Consider the following 17,195-nt stretch of genomic DNA (forward strand, 5'->3'; position numbering starts at 1 on the left):
ACGTTTCCTGCCTGGCGAGCGGGCGGGTAAAGCCCAAGAGGTGCTGAGCAGCCTCGATGCCCATGGAGCGCAACGTGGCCCCTCGCAGCATCGCATCCGCGACCAGCCTGCGGGGCAGCAGCCAGCCCAGCATGGAAACCACTAGCGCCACGTGGGACACCATGCGGCACCGTCGCTAACTCATCCAGGCTTGGTTTAACCACAGCGGCCTCTCCCTAGCAGGAGGGCACATCCCCTCACATCTCCTGTGCAAAGCAGATTGTCTCTGGGGGCCACAGACCCAGGCTACAGCAATGTGACTCGCTGGGGGGAGCTGCATTCATGTCAGAGACCCAAAGGAAGAAGGGGTTTCATCCAGAGCCGGTAACAATTCCACAGGCCTGCTAGTCACCTGCCTTCACTGCTTAGCTTGTTCCCAAGTTCTTAGCCCTGAGCTTGCATGAGGATCTGCTAGACCAAATAAGCAGATTGATTTCCTGCACCTGAGAGAAACAGGAAATCAAATTACTATCTTCTGCCCTTGTGGAAATGAAGGGCAACCACACAGGGCAACTAAAGGCTCTGACATGTTTTGAATGGTGTTGCAGCGCAAAACTCTGCTACAATATCAGTGCCTTTATCCTGCGTTTCCTTCCTCCCCATGCTTAATTTGTGTCAGGGATGAGCCCCGGCGCCTCTGGGCCGGGCGGTTCAGGGCCCCGGCGCCTCTGGGCCGGGCGGTTCAGGGCCCCGGCACCTCTGGGCCAGGGATTCAGGGCCCCGGCGCCTCTGGGCCGGGCGGTTCAGGGCCCCGGCGCCTCTGGGCTTGCTGCACCAGTTACAAAAGTAAAAGAATTGCTTGAGCCCCAGCACCTCTTTCCTTACAAATTAAGCCCTGCTTCCTCCCCATTTCGTATTCCCCACGTATTTGACTGTCCCTGGCATGAGCCATTAAAGAGATGGTCAAAAACGACCTGTCTATCCCGGGGAGTGTCTTGCTAGCCCAGGCAGTTCATGAGTTACCAGATATTTAAACCACATCACTCTAGTTCCCACCCACCCTGCACCCAGTTTAGTGGCAATACCGCTGAGAACGTTGACTGCTGTGCAAACCCTCTGAGAGCCTTCCGGCCCACTTCTCACGTGGCAGAAAGGGCGGCACTGAGCTCCTACGATAGGAGTTTTTCTCACTGGGTGGCTATAGCACATGGGGCAGGGAACTGGCTCTTTTCTTGCTCACAAGTCTTACGCTGGCATAACTCAGTCACATTAGTGGTAGAGAAGGGATTCAGGTCATTGGTTTCTAGATGGAATCCCTGAGAAGTTTCTGTTCCCAGCGCGGACACGTCTTTGTTTGCTCACTAGTGACTTGTATCCAGACAAAGGTCGGCATCGGAAAGGCAGCTTTCCCGCCAGCCCTTCCAGGATGACATGTGCATGCAATTGCTGGTCTCTGCCTTTGTTCAGGGGCGCCCGCATGGATGCGTTTCAGGTTTATTTCCACTGACCCATTGCCTTGGCTCCATGCAGAGGTGCTGAACTTCGGGAGTTGCTAGGCTGTAGTCAGAGGCTAAAAAGGAGTTGACGGAGAAAAAGAAGATCACGTTACCCAGCATGAGGCATAGTTACTATGCTTCCTAGGCCGGTTAGTTATAAGAAGTGTTTTTTTAAAAAGAAATCGGCTGTACAGTGGCATTACAAGGGGCAGCTGTTGGAATATACTGCGCTGTAGGGCCTTCAGTCCTGAAGAATCCCAGTGTGTTTCACCCAATGTATGTCTCTAGCGCTGCTGACATGCAGCCCCTCGGAGGCAGAAGGGAAAGCCGCCTGTATGCTGCAGACCCGACTCTAATCTTCCTTACCCAGTGATCCTGTAGCAGTGTGACTTAGTGGCACTACTCCAGAGTTACACCAGTGTCTCTGAGATTAGAATCTGGTCCGTGGCTCTGTTTTGCATCCTGGCACAGAAAGCACTGGAAAGTCTCCTCCTTGTCCTAACACCCAGCACGCCACAGCCATCTCTGCCCCACTTGCATGAGTGAAATGTGCTCTCGGCGCTCTGTTTAAAGCATTACATACACAGCTTTCTCTTTCTGCTGAAAGTAATGACGTTGGCAACAGCAGACATTTACTGTTTGTTTGAAAGGCCCAGTTATTTATTGTGCACGCAGCCGGCCGACTTCAGCAATTTTTGTACTTCTAACTGTGGGGCGGGGACGTCCGTTTGTTACAGGGATAAAGTCTCTGGCTCCAAAAATCCTGAAGCAGGGCTGGCTGTTACATTCTTTGAAAGCGAGGGTCTAGGGCCTGGCCTGCGTTCGGCTGAGGCATGCAAACTCTAAATCTCCTGGCCAACACAGCCAACAAAGCAGGCCGCTCCGAATGTGAAAGCTAATGAAATCATTCTACAGCTGGGGGTTTAGCGAGACAATGGCTCTGGGAATCAGCTGACCTTCGTTTTCATTGAGCTTTTATCCAGTATTCTCCCTTTGTCTCAAGCTTTACCTGTTTTGTAAATAGTTTTGGCACCATTCTGCTGAGGCGCGGTATAAATTCTGCCGCTCGGCCCCAGCCCCTTCACTGGCTCAAGCGGGTACTGGTATAACTGGTAAGAATTTTCTATTTATTGTCCTTCTTTTGGTTTTGGATTTGTTTCCATTGCAATCCAAACCCGCATAGTCTGAAGACGAACCTACCGTCCATAGCATGAATGCAATCAAGAGATGCCCGGGTGTGTACATCCAGGAGGGTGAGAGGATATCAATAATAAGAGAGGATACCAATGTTTTGATCGCCTACAGTGACAGTGATTTCATGACTGGTCAGGAGCCTGACCCTTATTTCATTGAATTTTAGCAGGGATCACGTAACAGAGTTTACTCAATGTGATGGCTTTGAAAATGCCTCATGTTTGACCATTACTGGGCACGAGTTTCTTTCCGGGGAGACTGTGCCGGGCAGGGCAGAGGAGGAGGCGTTGCCGCTCCATCCTGCATGGTGAGGCTGTGCGCCGCACACCATCTGCCGCTACATTGGTGCCAACCGGGGAAATTGGGATGTGTCTTTCCCAGACACGCAGTCCCGGCTGCCCTGCGGATTAGGCTCTCTGGGGGTTTAAATTGCTGAGGTGGGTGGTGGAAAAAGCTTCAGAAACTTGAACTGCATTAGCCAAGCCCTTAAATGGTTAGGCAAAGCCCATGGGGCTTGCCCCTCCTGCATTGCTGTTAATATTGTTTAGGCCAAAATTCGGAGGGTCTCGTGCAAGCTTTCCTCAGGCCAACTGCAAGTCGATTTCGCTGGAGTTTGCCTGCGTAAAACTGGCCAGCGGCTGACCTCCCAGCCAAAACCAATGGAGACTTTGTACTGCTTGACGGTGCAAGATGGGCCTGGACTGGGCTTTGGCCCCAAACCATAGCAAGTCAGTGCACAGACTGTCACCTTCCTTACTCTGCCACAGAGCCAGAGACTCATGGCTGAAGAATACAGGACTCTGGCTGATGTGGTACAAAGGCTGAAGAGTCCCAAAGGGAAAAGCCAGTCCGTCCCCGCCCAGGGTCCCACTGTGCTGCCCTTGTGACTCTAATGGGGGGGTTAGCACACTCCGTTGTTGGGCAAGCGCTAATTACCCTTATACAGAACCAACAATATAACAGGCACTTGCCTCCAGCCTTTCCATAGCATGCAGGGAGCCGCAGTTTGTAGTCTTTGCTCCCACTGCGATTCCTTTGCAGCCGGTTTGTATGGTCTCTCTCCCTGCTTCAGATGAATCATTGTATTCTAGGCAAACCCAGAGCTTTAGCACAAATTCCAGCACCAGGGACTTCTTCCCATCACAGGGATACAGTTCAGATGGGTGAAGGAGACCCTCCAGCACCGCTGGTCCTGCTCCACCTGGATTCAAGGGAAACCGTGTTTAGAAACCCCCAGTGTTGGTAATTCTAGTGGGTTCCTCTGGCGTTTATTGGCCAATCAAGTGAAGGGAGAGGATTGCCGTGGAGTAGTGGGCTGGGGGGGGATGGGTGCGTGTGTACGAACCCAAACAGAATTCCGGTTATAATGATCAAGACCAACGTTTAACTGTCTGAATTTCCCTCCCAGGCTCTCAGTTTCACAATGGCGTCAGACCATCAGATGCCAGCCTCTAAGCAACAGCAAGCCAGCTCCAAGGTCAGTATGTGCTTTTCTTTACGCTGTGCAGTGAGTGCTCTGTGCAATAGCTGGGTTTGCACCGCGAGATGGGCCCAAGCAACATAGACGAGTGTGTGCATGAAAGTGTGCAGGCGCGGATCCATTCCCCAATTCCATGCATGCCAGGAGGTGCTCTCCTCTCTTTGAGGGACCAGGCTGGAATATGAACGGCCGAGCTGCTTAGAACGCCCTCCCCTAGGCAGCAGCTGCTTGCCCTGGTACCTAAAAATCCCCTCTGCCTTTCATATAGCAGCTAGGAATGTTGTAGTGACCTTGCAGCCGGGAGGCTAGGCAGCGCCCCCTGAGCCCCAGGGCCAGCCCATAAGCAGCCGCTTAGCATGCATGGCAGCACCGAATGCCATCACCCCCCGAGGCTCTCCGCCAGGATGCAAAAATCCAGAGCTGTGGGACAAAATAAAGAGGCTTCCCCACTCCAGCTACTCCCAGGTCAGTAGTAAGCAGCTGTCCAAGGGGGCCTCACAGTAAAGCGTGAGAGCAAGTGGCCTATTGAACAGCCATTCCTAGGGGGGGACCCCCAAGGGAAACTCTATAAATCCTGCAAATTATCCTAGAATCAGCCAAAGCCTCTGCACGAACAGCAGCAGCGCTTTGCAAACAGTAATTCCTAAACCTGCCTGTACGTAAGGAAATGGGACCATGCCCCAAGATTAGCTCTCTTGGAGCCCGGGCCTGTGTCAAACATTTCCTTTGATCTGTACCCTGGTGGATCCGACTTGCCATCGCCAGGAGAAATACCAGGAAGGGGGGTTTTCAGCGGGGCTGGGAGGGGGGACAAGGTGGTGTCAGAACTATTCAGGGTTGCTAATTCTTGTGATTTTACTGCAAGTCTCCCGGGGGTGTTTGGTGTTTACCTTTAAGGCCCCAGCTCCTGGAGCCTCCCACCTCACAGGGTCCTAGAGACCGGGCTCCAGCCTGAGCCCAAATGTCTACACCGCCATTATACAGCCCCTTGGCCCGAGTCAGCTGGCACGGGCCAACCCCCAGTGTCTAACTGCCGCATAGAAAAGGTGGGACCTCACGCGTTAGATCAAGTCCTGTATGTGGGAGGGGGAAAGCCCCGACCTCACATTACCCTCATCTTGGGACCCAGGGACTCCGTTTGTGACCTCTGTGACTTCAGGGCAACGATCCTGCTCAAGTCGGCGGGAGCCTTCTCCTCCTTCGGGGCCTGATCCACCCCCTGCCGAAGTGGCTGGAAAGGCTGCCGTTGACTTCAGTGGAGCTGCCTCATCCTGTTTTGTGTGCAGACACAACAGATTTTCCTCTCTCTGCTCCACTGACCCTCAAACCTGTGCTGAGCCGGCAGAGCCCAGCTCGCTGGATGGTGTGTTAACACGCAACGCCCGTCCCTAAGCCCCTGTTCATTTCGCTGGGTTGAATTGCATTGGGAAGGAAAGGTTGCCACAGTTGGAGTGATTTAGATCTGTGACTTGAAAGCAAATTGTTGAGGAGGCTCAGGCAAATTTGAAAACCCAGCCCTAGCCGATCATTTCATTGTGAAATATGGGCTCGGCTCAGGGCACCTGGGTGCTGGGAGGACGTGGGTGAGTTGGGGAATTCAGAGAAGGGCAACACCAGTGACGGAGGCTAACGGTAAATGGGCTAAGTGGTGCCTGCTCTGAGTTCACTAAAGATAACAGAGTTGGACCAGGGCTGAATTTGGCCCAACATTTATAGCTTTGGGCAAATAACAACCAAAAAGACATAGAACACTCTGCAGGGACCAAGAGCGAGGAGCAGGTTCTTTGGGGTAGTTTGTAACTCAGAGAAATGGAAAAACCAAAGTTCAGGATGGGTATCCAGAGCCCTCCCCCAGGGCCACGCTGGGAGTCACTTAGCCCTTTGAAAGGAGCCTGGGCCAAACACTTGAAGATGCAGGGAAGAATCTTGCTCTGGCTGAGGGACATGGGCTGAGTGGACTGGTGTAAATGGTGCTTTTCCAGCTCTAGCCTCCACCGTCCTGGGTGTGAACAGAATTGACGGGGCTGCCAGAGTCTCTCCTCCCTACACTGACGTAGAGAAATCACAAGGGAACGTACTGTAGGGAACAGTCCTGCACAGACCCCTGTGCTCACGGGTAGGATGGACGGCAGGGCTTCAACCCCCCTTTGCTAAGCTGCTGTTCTCCTCTCTCTCTGGGTGTCAGATTGTCGTCTTTGAGCAAGAGAATTTCCAAGGTCGCTGCCATGAACTTAACGCAGCTTGTTCCAATTTGAAGGAGGCCGGAATGGAGAAAGTTGGCTCCATCCTAGTACACTCTGGACCGTACGTATCTTGCACGTGGGACGGTGGGAATGAAAGCACGTGGGTGAGTCTGGGCCAGTAGGTGTATCAGGCAGGGGCAGTTGTGATAGTGACTCAGAAGCAACAGTTCAGTGTAAAACAAGATCAACTGAAGAGGTAAGTTACTGAATGGACGTCCCGCCCGGGCTTCCTCAGTCTGGAGAGGTCCCAGCAGTTGAGCCTCTGGGTGGAATTATGGAAAGAGACCCCCTGAGCACCTCCCAGACTGACAGGTGCTGGGCCAGACTCAGTCCTCATTGGTGCCCTCGTGAACAAATTCACTCCAGTGGTCTCACACTGGTTTTACACCAGGGTACCTAAGAGCAGGATTTAGCTAACTCTTTTAGGGTGTGTCTACACCGCAGCTGGGCGCATGCTTCCTGGAGCGGGTAGACAGACACGTGCTAGCTCTGCTCAAGCTAGTGGGCTAGAAACAGCAGCGTAACCTGGACAGCACGGGGGCTGCTCGCGCTCGGTGCCCAAGTACATACTGGGGGCTCCGGGCAGGTTTCTGCTCAGGCAGCTAACCCAAGGTGCCATTCTGTGCCGCTGTGGCCATGCTGCTGGGTGTGTGTGCGTGTGGGTGTGTGCACGCGCAGGAAATGCAGTATAGTTGTAGCAATCCGGCTTGGCATTCCTGCTGTAGTTGGCCAAATTTACTGTGTGTTTTGCAGCGAGTAGCTTCCTGCCCTGATCATTTGTCATTTCCCTCAATGGTTGATGGCCTGGGGCTGCACATATGACTTCAGCTGTCTGTGCTGTGCCCCCTCCCCCCCCAGCTGCCAGCCATAGCGAGAGTGAGATGGAGATACAGGCTCGCTAATGGGCACGAGGCTCCGTAACCTAGTTGATAAAAACCCAATTCTCAGCACAACTCTTTGTGTAAGCTCAGTCCTGGGGCCAGTGAAGTCCTAGGGTCTGGAAAATCCCACCTTCTGTGCCCAGGATTTCCTCCTGCAGCATGAACTCCACTGAATAGCACTGGCATTCTGCAATAAAGACCCCCCGCTTCTTATAAAAGAGGAGGAATTGAAGGGCTCCCGAACTAACACCGCCATTAAGCTGGCTCCAACAACTCCATTTCCTTCCCTTGCAGGGGCAGGGAATGTGCCGTCGTTACTGCCCTGCTATTGCGCAGCTCTTCAGACCCTTCTGTTTTCCTTGTTTCCATACAACCCCCCTGCGCGCTTAGGGTGGGTATTGGCTTCTCTCTTTCTGATCAGAGTCAGGCAGGGCTTTGTGAAGACAGGGGTCTCTTCGGAAAAACAATCTCACCAAGAGCTACAGAGAGAGAGGCCTCTCCCTTGCTTTCTCCTGACAGTTCATAGAATCATAGACTATCAGGGTTGGAAGGGACCTCAGGAGGTCATCTAGTCCAACCCCCTGCTCAAAGCAGGACCAATCCCCAGACAGATTTTTACCCCAGTTTCCTAAATGGCCCCCCTCAAGGACTGAACTCACAACCCTGGGTTTAGCAGGCCAATGCTCAAACCACTGAGCTATCCCTCCGCCCCCAGTTCAGTCGTCTCCGCCCCCAGTTCAGTCGTCTCCGCCCCAAACAGGAGTGATGAAGCGGAGCCGCACTCCGCACAGGGCAGGCTCCTTCCCCAAGTCATTGGGAGCAGGCTCCTTCCCAAATCTGGCCCTTGGGAACAGAGTTCCTTTTCCAAAGTCACAGCCCTGAGGCCAACGAATGGAGGTCAGTGTGATGGCTACAAAGTGGGAGCACACCCACTGCTGGTGGAGCTTGCTCGCTCGCTCGCTGTCCCTCTGTGCCAGGAGCATACACAGGGCTCGTGTGCGGTCAGGAACAGGATCTCTCTAAATCTGCATAACACCCCTGTTCTGTACATCCCTGGGACAGCTCCTGTTTGGGGGGGGGGGTTGCTGGGCAGGCTTTGTGTTCTTTGGGGAGCCAGGATACAGTGGGCTGCCTGCCAACACATGCTCCTTGCTGGTGGTGCTGGTTCTGATGGATGCCTATGCACTGCGCCTGCCAGAATTTGGCCCATAAGTAACAATATGGAATGAGCTGCACCAATCAGCAGACTCCCAGGTGCCTGGCATGCTTAAAAGCAGAGCATTGCAAGCTGTACCGTACCGAGACTTATCCCTGACCAGCGTTTTAACATAGAGAACAAGTGCACTTCAGTTCTTGATAACCCCGTGACACGTTAGGTCTTTCAAGTTCATTATTTCTACACAGCTGGAATAATAGTTCACAATGACCAGGAAATGATGTCCTCTGAACTTGCCTATATCTGCAGCTAGTCTCTTCCATGGTCTCTCTGGTAGAGGTGTTTGTATGCTGTATGGCTCAGTATCGTCTCTGAAGTTGATTTGTATTCGATCTCCTTCCCAAAGTCCAGTATCGCCAAATATTCCATTGACTTCTTCCACCTTTCTCACTAGGCCTGTCATGGCTGCCACACCGCCCCTGAGAAAGTTGTTGGTCTTTGATCCTTTGATCCAATCACTCTGAATGCAAAGTTTTTGTCTTTGTATATTGTTTCCATGCAGTTCAGAATCCCTCCAGGGCTAGTCTGAGTTCTGAGCCAGGTGACTTCAGCTCTGGGAGGGCTTGAAGGTGACTGTAAGTCCCTTTTGAGATGACTGTGATGTCAGCTCCTGAGTCAATAGTCTTGCCATGAATATTCAGTTTCATCTCCAGGCAGGTTCTGTGTCATCACAAGTGATAGATCCCAGAAACAGAGACTCTGGATTGTCTGTAATATGAGTCAACTCCCTGACTGCTTTGGTGTGGCAAACAGCTGCAAAATGTCCATATTTCATGCATTTATTACACCGTGTGCCTCTGGTTGGACATGCATCATCACTTGGGATGCAACTTTTTCCACATCTTGTGCATGTAGACTGGAATTTGTTCCTTTTAGCCTGAGAGTTCTCTGCTCACCTCAGGGGTCTTATAGTAATGGCTTTTAGCACTCAGGCTGCATCTGTTAATGGCTTCTAAGGTAGCTTCTTGTTTTTCAAGTTTGGCAAGTTGCTCTTGGTTTTGCTTTCTCACCAGCTCAGACAGCTTTGCTTTCTATATAGCTGGGGCTATGGTTAAAACTCTCTTCAGTTGTAGCTGCTGTGAAAGGTTTTTATCTGTTAACCCAATAACCAGCCTGTGTCTGATATTTTCATGTTTTTCATTCCCCAAAATCACAGTTTTCAGCCAATGTATGCAGAGCTCTTACAAAACGTTCAACATTTTCCCCTGGTTCTTGAATTCTCTGGTAAAAACATGCTTTCATAAACCACATATAAAGTATGCATCAAATATAGCCAGAACCCTTTCATAGTCATCTTTGTGACTGTCTGTCTATAGTAAAGTCAAAATATTTAAATATATGCTGTCTGCTTCCCCATACTATAAATTAAAAAAGATACCTCTATATCTCCAGTTTCTTTGTGGCATTTGGTACCAATGCAAAATATTGCAAAATATTGTTTCCTCTGTCCATTATGAACGTTTGTCTAAGCTGAAGTTCTCTGGGGCTTTGGAGAGTGGCAGCTTGATGAGATCCTGCAACCTTTGTTCCTTGGGTTTGCAACTGTTGTAGCTGTTTTACTTCTGTTTCTATTCTTAGTTTACTTCTGGCACCATGTCATGCTTCCGTACCAGATACGGCTAGGTTACAGAGCTTGCTTATACATACCAGATGTGTTCATCATATGATCCTTTAATGTCCTGTTGGGAATAGCTAAAGTTAGCTTAAATAAGGTATTTTATACACATTGACATTGTGGCAGAATAGTATAATACTGGGTAGTGTTTAATTTAGAGAATAGTGTGACACACCCAGGATAGTAAATATATACCCAGGAAGCCAATTGAGTCCTCCAGGCAAACAGCAAAAGGGTCGTTTCTCTGGCCGTCTGCTGAGGAGCTGGGGGATGGTTCAGAAATGGAAGTTTCTGGTGCTTTGCCCATCTATCTCCAATGTTTGTACTTTGTTCTTTTCCAGCTGGGTTGGCTACGAACAGGCAAACTGCAAAGGGGAGCAGTTTGTGTTTGAAAAGGGCGAGTATCCCCGCTGGGATTCCTGGACCAACAGCCGGAGGAGCGACACCATTGGCGCCCTGAGACCCATCAAAGTGGTGAGAGTGCTTGTGTCAGACACCGGTCAGTATAATCTGGTCAGGCAAAGACCTGATCATGAGCCTCTTCCGGGGTCCTCTCAGACTGAGAGCTGGAGCCAAAATCCTGGACAAAACCAGCTGTTCTGAACTTTAAAAAAAGGCAAGTCATTGTGTCCTCCAATGCCTGCAGCTCCTGCAGTCGCCATATTTGTGAATATACCTGTGCACAGATCTCCACTGAAAAGTTGTATGTCCATAGGAAAATAGGAAATGTCCTCCCAGGTCAGACCAGGCGCTATCTAGGCCAGTGTCATGTCTCTGACAGCAGCCGATGCCAGATGTTTCAGAGGAAGGTCTGAGGGAACCCTAGAATGGGCAGTTATGGGGCAATCTGCCACCACCAAAGTTTGTTGGTGAACGGCTAAGGAGGATCACGATCCACGTCTGCTCACGGTCAGCATTCCCCCTCCTGCGAGCAGGCAACGCTCCTCCTGACGAGGCTGACCTGGGCCCACTCTCTGTGCCCTTGAGTTTTGTTTGGAGGCTTGAGCCGTCTTCTCCGACTCCCTGATAACTTCCCTGGAAGGTGCCTGGCCCCATGGCTAATGCTGACCCCGCATCTCTCCTCTCTTCAGGACAGCCAGGAACACAAGATCGTCCTCTATGAAAACCCCAGCTTCACCGGCAAGAAGATTGAGATCATAGATGACGATGTGCCCAGCTTCCATGCTCATGGCTACCAGGAAAAAGTGTCATCTGTGCGCGTGCAAAGTGGCACGTAAGTACCTGGGGCGTCAAGTCCACATGACCCTGTTAGTCTCCTTTTCCCTGCAATCTAGGAACTGAGGGACAGAATCATCGATTGCATCACATTCTGTCCCTACAGCCCGAATTGTCTCCAGTTTAAGGTGTCGCCATACAACACCCTAACCCAGGTGGTTAGACTCCAGGCACAACTGCTGTCCTGCAGTCAGCATCTCTGCTGCTCAGCTCTCTGCTCTGGGCCTGGAGCTGAGCAGGAGAACACAAGTTGCTAGATAGGGCTGGAGAATAAACGACCTTTTGCCCTGATGCACGGAGCCTCCTGAGGCCAGTGAGGTGTGTGAGGGGGTCAAGGACCAAGTGCCCTCGCCGGACGGAGCAGGGCAGGAGGGAAGCTCCCAAGCGGGGTCAGCCCCAAGGCAGTGACTCCTCTGGGCTCTGGAAGCCCTTTCACTCAGAGGCTTTGACTAGAGCTTTAATGGCTCTGAAGCAGAGGGCAGGGCTGGCCGATGCAGTGGTGCTAGAGAGAGCCCTCGGGGCACGTCCCCTTGCCCCAGCCAGGCGATTCGCCACCCACAGGGCGGAGCGGGGCAGGGTTGCCTGTGTGGGAGGAGACGCTGGGTGGGTTTCCCTGATGCCTGGGTTCTCCCAGTCTCTGACTTGGCTGGGCTTTCCCTTTGCAGCTGGGTTGGATACCAGTACCCCGGTTACAGAGGCTACCAGTACCTGTTTGAAAAGGGGGACTATAAGGACAGCTCAGAGTTTGGTGCCCAGCACCCCCAGATTCAATCCGTCAGGCGCATCCGGGATATGCAGTGGCATCAGCGAGGGGCCTTTCACCCCACCAACTGAAGCCCCCCACCCCTCCCCCCCGAGTGCCCGGAGGAGAAGGAAACCAGAACCAGTTTTATGTGACCTGCTGCTGTTTCCCGATGGCCTCGCTCCCCAACATGCCACTGCGTGATGAATGCTGCGCTGCTGTTGAAGCAACGGAATAAAGCTTTGAGTTTCAAACGCTCGATCGCGTCCGGCACTTCTTTTCTCGGGGGGGGGGGGGGGGGTTTAAGACACTTGAAATAATTCTGTGTTTGCACTGGGGCACGTGCTGGTGGGGGCTACTAGTTCTGAGCTCCTCAGAGCCCCTGTGCTCCTCTGAGACTCCAGGGTGTGGAGTGGAGGCCCAGCATTCACAAAGGGCAAAGGCACTTGTCGTTATACACCCCCCACCCCCTGCACTGAGAGCTGGGTCAGTTCCTCCTCCCCCGCAGGCAGCAGTGACTGAAAATTAAGAATAAAAGGCAGGGAGCCAAACCTCCACCCCCCAGGCAGCAGTGATAAGCCAGGAAACCAAGAGCTTACGTAGGGTTACCATACGTCCGGATTTTCCCGGACATGTCCGGCTTTTGGGGGCTCAAATCCCCGTCCGGGGGGAAATCCCCAAAAGCCGGGCATGTCCGGGAAAATCGGGAGGGAGGGCTGGACCGGGGTCGCAGGGCCGGGCACGCGGTGCCGGGCCGGGGTCCAGGGGCGCAGTGCCGGGCCGGGGCCACGGGGTCGGGCCGCCGAGGGGGTGCGCTGGGCCGCGGGGCCGGGGGGTCGGGCCGGGAGCCGGGCCGCCGGGGGGGTGCGCTGGGCCGCGGGGCCGGGGGGTCGGGCCGGGAGCCGGGCCGCCGGGGGGGTGCGCTGGGCCGCGGAGCCGGGGGGGTTCGCTGGGCCACGGAGCCGGGCCGGGAGCCGGGCCGCCGGGGGGGTGCGCTGGGCCGCTGGGCCGGGAGCCGGGGGGTCGGGCCGGGAGCCGGGCCGCCGGGGGGGTGCGCTGGGTCGCGGGGCCGGGAGCCGGGGGGGTGCGCGGGGCCGGGGGGGTTCGCTGGGCCGCGGGGCCGGGAGCCGGGGGGTCGGGCCGGGAGCCGGGCCGCCGGGGGGGTGCGCTGGGCCGCGGGGCCGGGAGCCGGGGGGGTGCGCGGGGCCAGGGGGGTTCGCTGGGCCGCGGGGTCGGGCCGGGAGCCGGGCCGCCGGGGGGGTGCGCGGGGCAGGAGCCGGGGGGTCGGGCCGGGAGCCGGGCCGCCGGGGGGGTGCGCTGGGCCGCCGGGGCCGGGATCCGGGGGGTGCGCTGGGCCGCCGGGGCCGGGAGCCGGGGGGGTGCGCTGGGCTGCCGGGGGGCCAGGGCCGGCACCCCAGGGCCCGAGCCGACCCAGGCTGGAGCCGCCGGGGGGGGGCAGCCTGGGCTGCACCTCCTCCCCCCACACCCCCCCTTACCTGCCCAGGCTTCCCGCGAATTAAATGTTCGCGGGAAGCAGGGGAGGGGGCGGAGACTTTAGGGAGGGGGCGGGGGAGGGGCGGGGCTGGGGGCGGGGCCAGGGCCCCGTGGAGTGTCCTCCTTTTGGAGGCACAAAATATGGTAACCCTAGCTTACAGCTATTCCCTCCAGGGCTCTGAGCTAGTGAATTCGATAGGAATCCTGAACGGTGGCCACCGTTTATCCAGGACTCTGCAGATTAACCGGCCTGCGCGATGCCCTCAGACTGGTCTGGTGTTTGGCCCGAAGCCCTGCCATGGGGCTCAGAGTGGTACAGGAGCTTGGTTGCTGCTGCGTTTTTGTGCATTTCAGTGGGAAGAGGGTGAGCCACCCCTAGAACGACCCTGGAGCATCTTTCTGCTAGCTAGTGCCATAGATATGCAAGCCAGGGTTGGAAGCCAGGCCAGATTCACCTGGGCCAGTGATGTCAGGGCCTGCACGAGGGAGGAATTTTGCCCTGTCAGTCAGTTAACCTAGTAACAAAATCACATTGCATTAAATAATACTATGAAGTTGAGAGAACTAACCCCTGTAGTGGCTCCGTCAGGAAGTGCGGCCAAGCAAGACTTTTCCTGTGCATAATGTAGAATCACTCCTTGCTTGTGTTCCACGGAGATATTTTACACTCTGGATGAGGTCTCCGTTTATTCTGTGTCTCACTATCTCTCTCTGTATATTAATTATTGTATGTGTGCTATCAAATGCAATAGAGCTTCTAAACAAAACAGGGGGAAAGGCCTTTTTTCAAACCAACCCATTTGCCCAGTTAAAGTGGAGGGATTTGACTTTCACAGCAGAGTTAAGACCCACAAATAGATTCAGGATCCAGGCAATTCTTGGCAGCAGTGTTATCTAAAGCAAGGATCTGGCATCAGGACTCCTGGGTTCTCGTTCTGGGTCTGCCACTGGCCTTAGACAACTGACTTAATCTCTTTGGGCCTTTCTCATCTGCCATTGGTCACAGGACCAAAATAATAATTACCTGCCTCACCGGGGTGCTGTGAGACTTAACTGACGCTTGTGGCAGTGCCTGTCGAAGTGCAGAGGGTTGTTGTTAATAGCAAGAGCTATAAATGCTCTCCGGAGTTCCTCCTAGACATAGTACCAGTCCAGGCTGTTCTGAACTAACCCACATGCCCTGAGTGTTGTGTGGGGCAAGGCATCAGGATAGCCAGCCCCCTGCTTTTCGTCTGATGCTTCACAAACTCTTCGTAGGGTAACTGTTCCATGCAGTCTTTGCTCAGGAAGCCAGATTCTCTTGGTGGCCACTGTGTGTCACCACAGCCTCACCCAATGCTGCTTCATTTGACATTAGATGTTATTGAGAGACTGGCCCAGTTCAACACAGTGTCAGCGACCGAGGGTAGTGGTTGGGGTTTGGGTTTTACTTGCTGCCTTCCCCCAGCTGAAGGGAAAACCCAAAGAGCTGATTGAAGCTGTGCTCCCAGCAGCAACGTAAACGCGGAGTGATTCCATTGGCCCTTGCTGTCCCTGCAGGCTGGGGGGCTGAGGGCAGGGGCTGAAGGGGGTGAAGTGCGTGTAGGAGGTCGCACCATGTCTGGGAGAATGGAGAACATGGTCTTTGGGAGATGATTGAGTGGATGGGGGCGAGCCGGGGGAATGGAAGGGAGCTGCTTCAGATTGTTGCTGCGTTTTTACATGAACAAGTGGCAATTTCCACAAGAAGGCTGCACTCTGGAAAAGGGGAAATTGGGACCACGGCAAGAAAGCCCCATAATCTAAAAGAATTAAGGCAGCACATTCCTATAACTTGAATTGCTCTTAAAATGCCAGAATATTCTTCCGGTAACTGGAACCCAGACAGTCCCATTCAGAGGTGGTGTGAAACCCTCCCTCTCCTTCAGCTACTCACACCCACTGGGCTGATGTCTCAGTTGGTGTAATTTACACACTGAGCAGCCAGAAAGGGCTAAGTTGAAACTGATTCCACCTCCTAACACCTGCAACTACTGCCGTGGCATGCAAACGTCACCCACACACTGCCTTAGCCATCAGCCATATGGGTGTAAGTAGCATAAAGAGGATTTAACTTGCATTACCTCTGAATGTGGCCCCCCATCTCTTGAGGCACCATCTCTGCATATATCCTGCACCATTCGATCTCTCAGTGTCCGAATTCCTGACATGGGCACTCGCTGCTGTGCTTGGATCTGAATTCTGAACACATGTAGTAGTCGGAGTCTGGTGTTTGCCTGAGGGTTAGGTACGTTCGTGGCATGAGGGTGTTTTTAACCTGTGACAATCTGGTCAGTTGTCCTCGAAGCCAAAATGGCCAGGAGTTTGTCTCTGCCACTGAGGCAAAAATGACCAATGAAACCTTGTGGACAGGCCATCCCAGTGTTGGTGCATATGTGAAATTGGTACCTGGAACATTGTCTGAAGCAACTCAAGTTGTCCTCGCATCAAGCAGTTGAAAATCGATGTTTGAGCTCTCTCTGAGTGTGCTGGCCAGGAAGCTGGGAACAGAAATGCAACAATAGGTCTTTGTTCTGAGCCTCCCGAGGGGTTGCTCTGGCAAGGTGTGGCTGTTGTACCTTCGCTTTATGCCTGATGGACATTGCAGGGTTGGCGGGTGATTACTGAGTGACTTAACAGCATCTGATTGAGTACCGGCTGTGGATGTCTTACCATCACCGCTGTGTACAGTCCCACCTACACCACGGCCAGTGATGAAGCTGCAGATGGGTTTTACCAGCAGCAGCAGATAATCCTTAATGCAATCCTGCTTTTAGTGAGAGGGTCGGAAAGGGGGACAGCACCTGGGCAAGTACACGTGGGAAGTTCGGTAGCTGGCAGAAGAACAGGAAGAGGTAGTGACTGCTGGAATTTGTGGCTGCCAATGACACGGTGACTGCGGTCTCGCTCTTCCATCACCCGTCACAAGCACACCTGGTCCGGCCCAGATGGTTTCACAAGGATGGTTACCAATTGTGTCTTTGTTAACAACCAGTCAGCCAGCATGGATGTACCAGTTCATAGAGGTGCTGAACTTGGCACTGACCATTGGCGTCTGCTGACAAAACTGTACTTCTGACTTCAACAGCCAGCTAATGGGCCAAAGCTAGACTGATTCAACCAAAACTCCTATTAGAGCTGAGCTACAAGACAGCTTTGCGTTCCCAATGGCTCACGGCCATTGAAGCATTAGAGACTGAAGGCTTGTTTTCTCTGTCATCTGATGAGGAATGGCATTGTTAGGTCACTGGTGCTATCCACTGCCAACTCAGTGCTGGGGCCAAAGCTCTTCAAATGTCAGCCATGGATCAGGAGATGCTCACAGCAGTTTGAGGACTCAAACTGTAGCCTGACTTTTTTCTTAGCTGCAATATGTTGGTTGAGAGCATAAGCAAAGGCCGAATGGGTTCAGTGTTGGAATGTCATCAAGTCATCGTGGAAGAAGCTGCAGAACTCCATAGCCCTGGTTTTAACAGATCCATTGCACAGTAGCTGACTGAACCAGTGGACTGGCATTTTCGATTCTCATCATCTTTATTAGCTGGTTCACATTAAGTGGCAGGAGAAGATCAGCACTGAGGACATTGTCTCCACCAGAACT

The 17,195-nt window shown here is 53.4% G+C and overlaps 1 protein-coding gene across 1 annotated transcript; it reads left to right on the top strand.

Annotated features, from left to right (window-relative positions):
- The first annotated feature begins 2,501 nt into the window (after positions 1-2,501).
- On the top strand, positions 2,502-12,257 carry CRYBB2 (crystallin beta B2). Its single transcript, XM_054006716.1, has 6 exons — positions 2,502-2,587; positions 4,078-4,146; positions 6,335-6,453; positions 10,446-10,578; positions 11,196-11,338; positions 12,006-12,257. The coding sequence occupies exons 2-6, from the start codon at positions 4,093-4,095 to the stop codon at positions 12,172-12,174; spliced, it is 618 nt and encodes a 205-aa protein (XP_053862691.1). The 5' UTR covers positions 2,502-2,587; positions 4,078-4,092; the 3' UTR covers positions 12,175-12,257.
- Positions 12,258-17,195: the final 4,938 nt, after the last annotated feature.

Source organism: Malaclemys terrapin, chromosome 16 (assembly GCF_027887155.1).
Source record: "Malaclemys terrapin pileata isolate rMalTer1 chromosome 16, rMalTer1.hap1, whole genome shotgun sequence".
In the NCBI taxonomy this organism is placed as follows: domain Eukaryota; kingdom Metazoa; phylum Chordata; order Testudines; family Emydidae; genus Malaclemys; species Malaclemys terrapin.

Coding starts and splice junctions, on each gene's coding strand:
- CRYBB2 (XM_054006716.1), top strand. CDS start 4,093: ATGGCGTCAGACCATCAGATGCCAGCCTCTAAGCAACAGCAAGCCAGC. Junction 4,147..6,334: donor AACAGCAAGCCAGCTCCAAG/GTCAGTATGTGC, acceptor TCTGGGTGTCAG/ATTGTCGTCTTTGAGCAAGA. Junction 10,579..11,195: donor CCCTGAGACCCATCAAAGTG/GTGAGAGTGCTT, acceptor TCCTCTCTTCAG/GACAGCCAGGAACACAAGAT.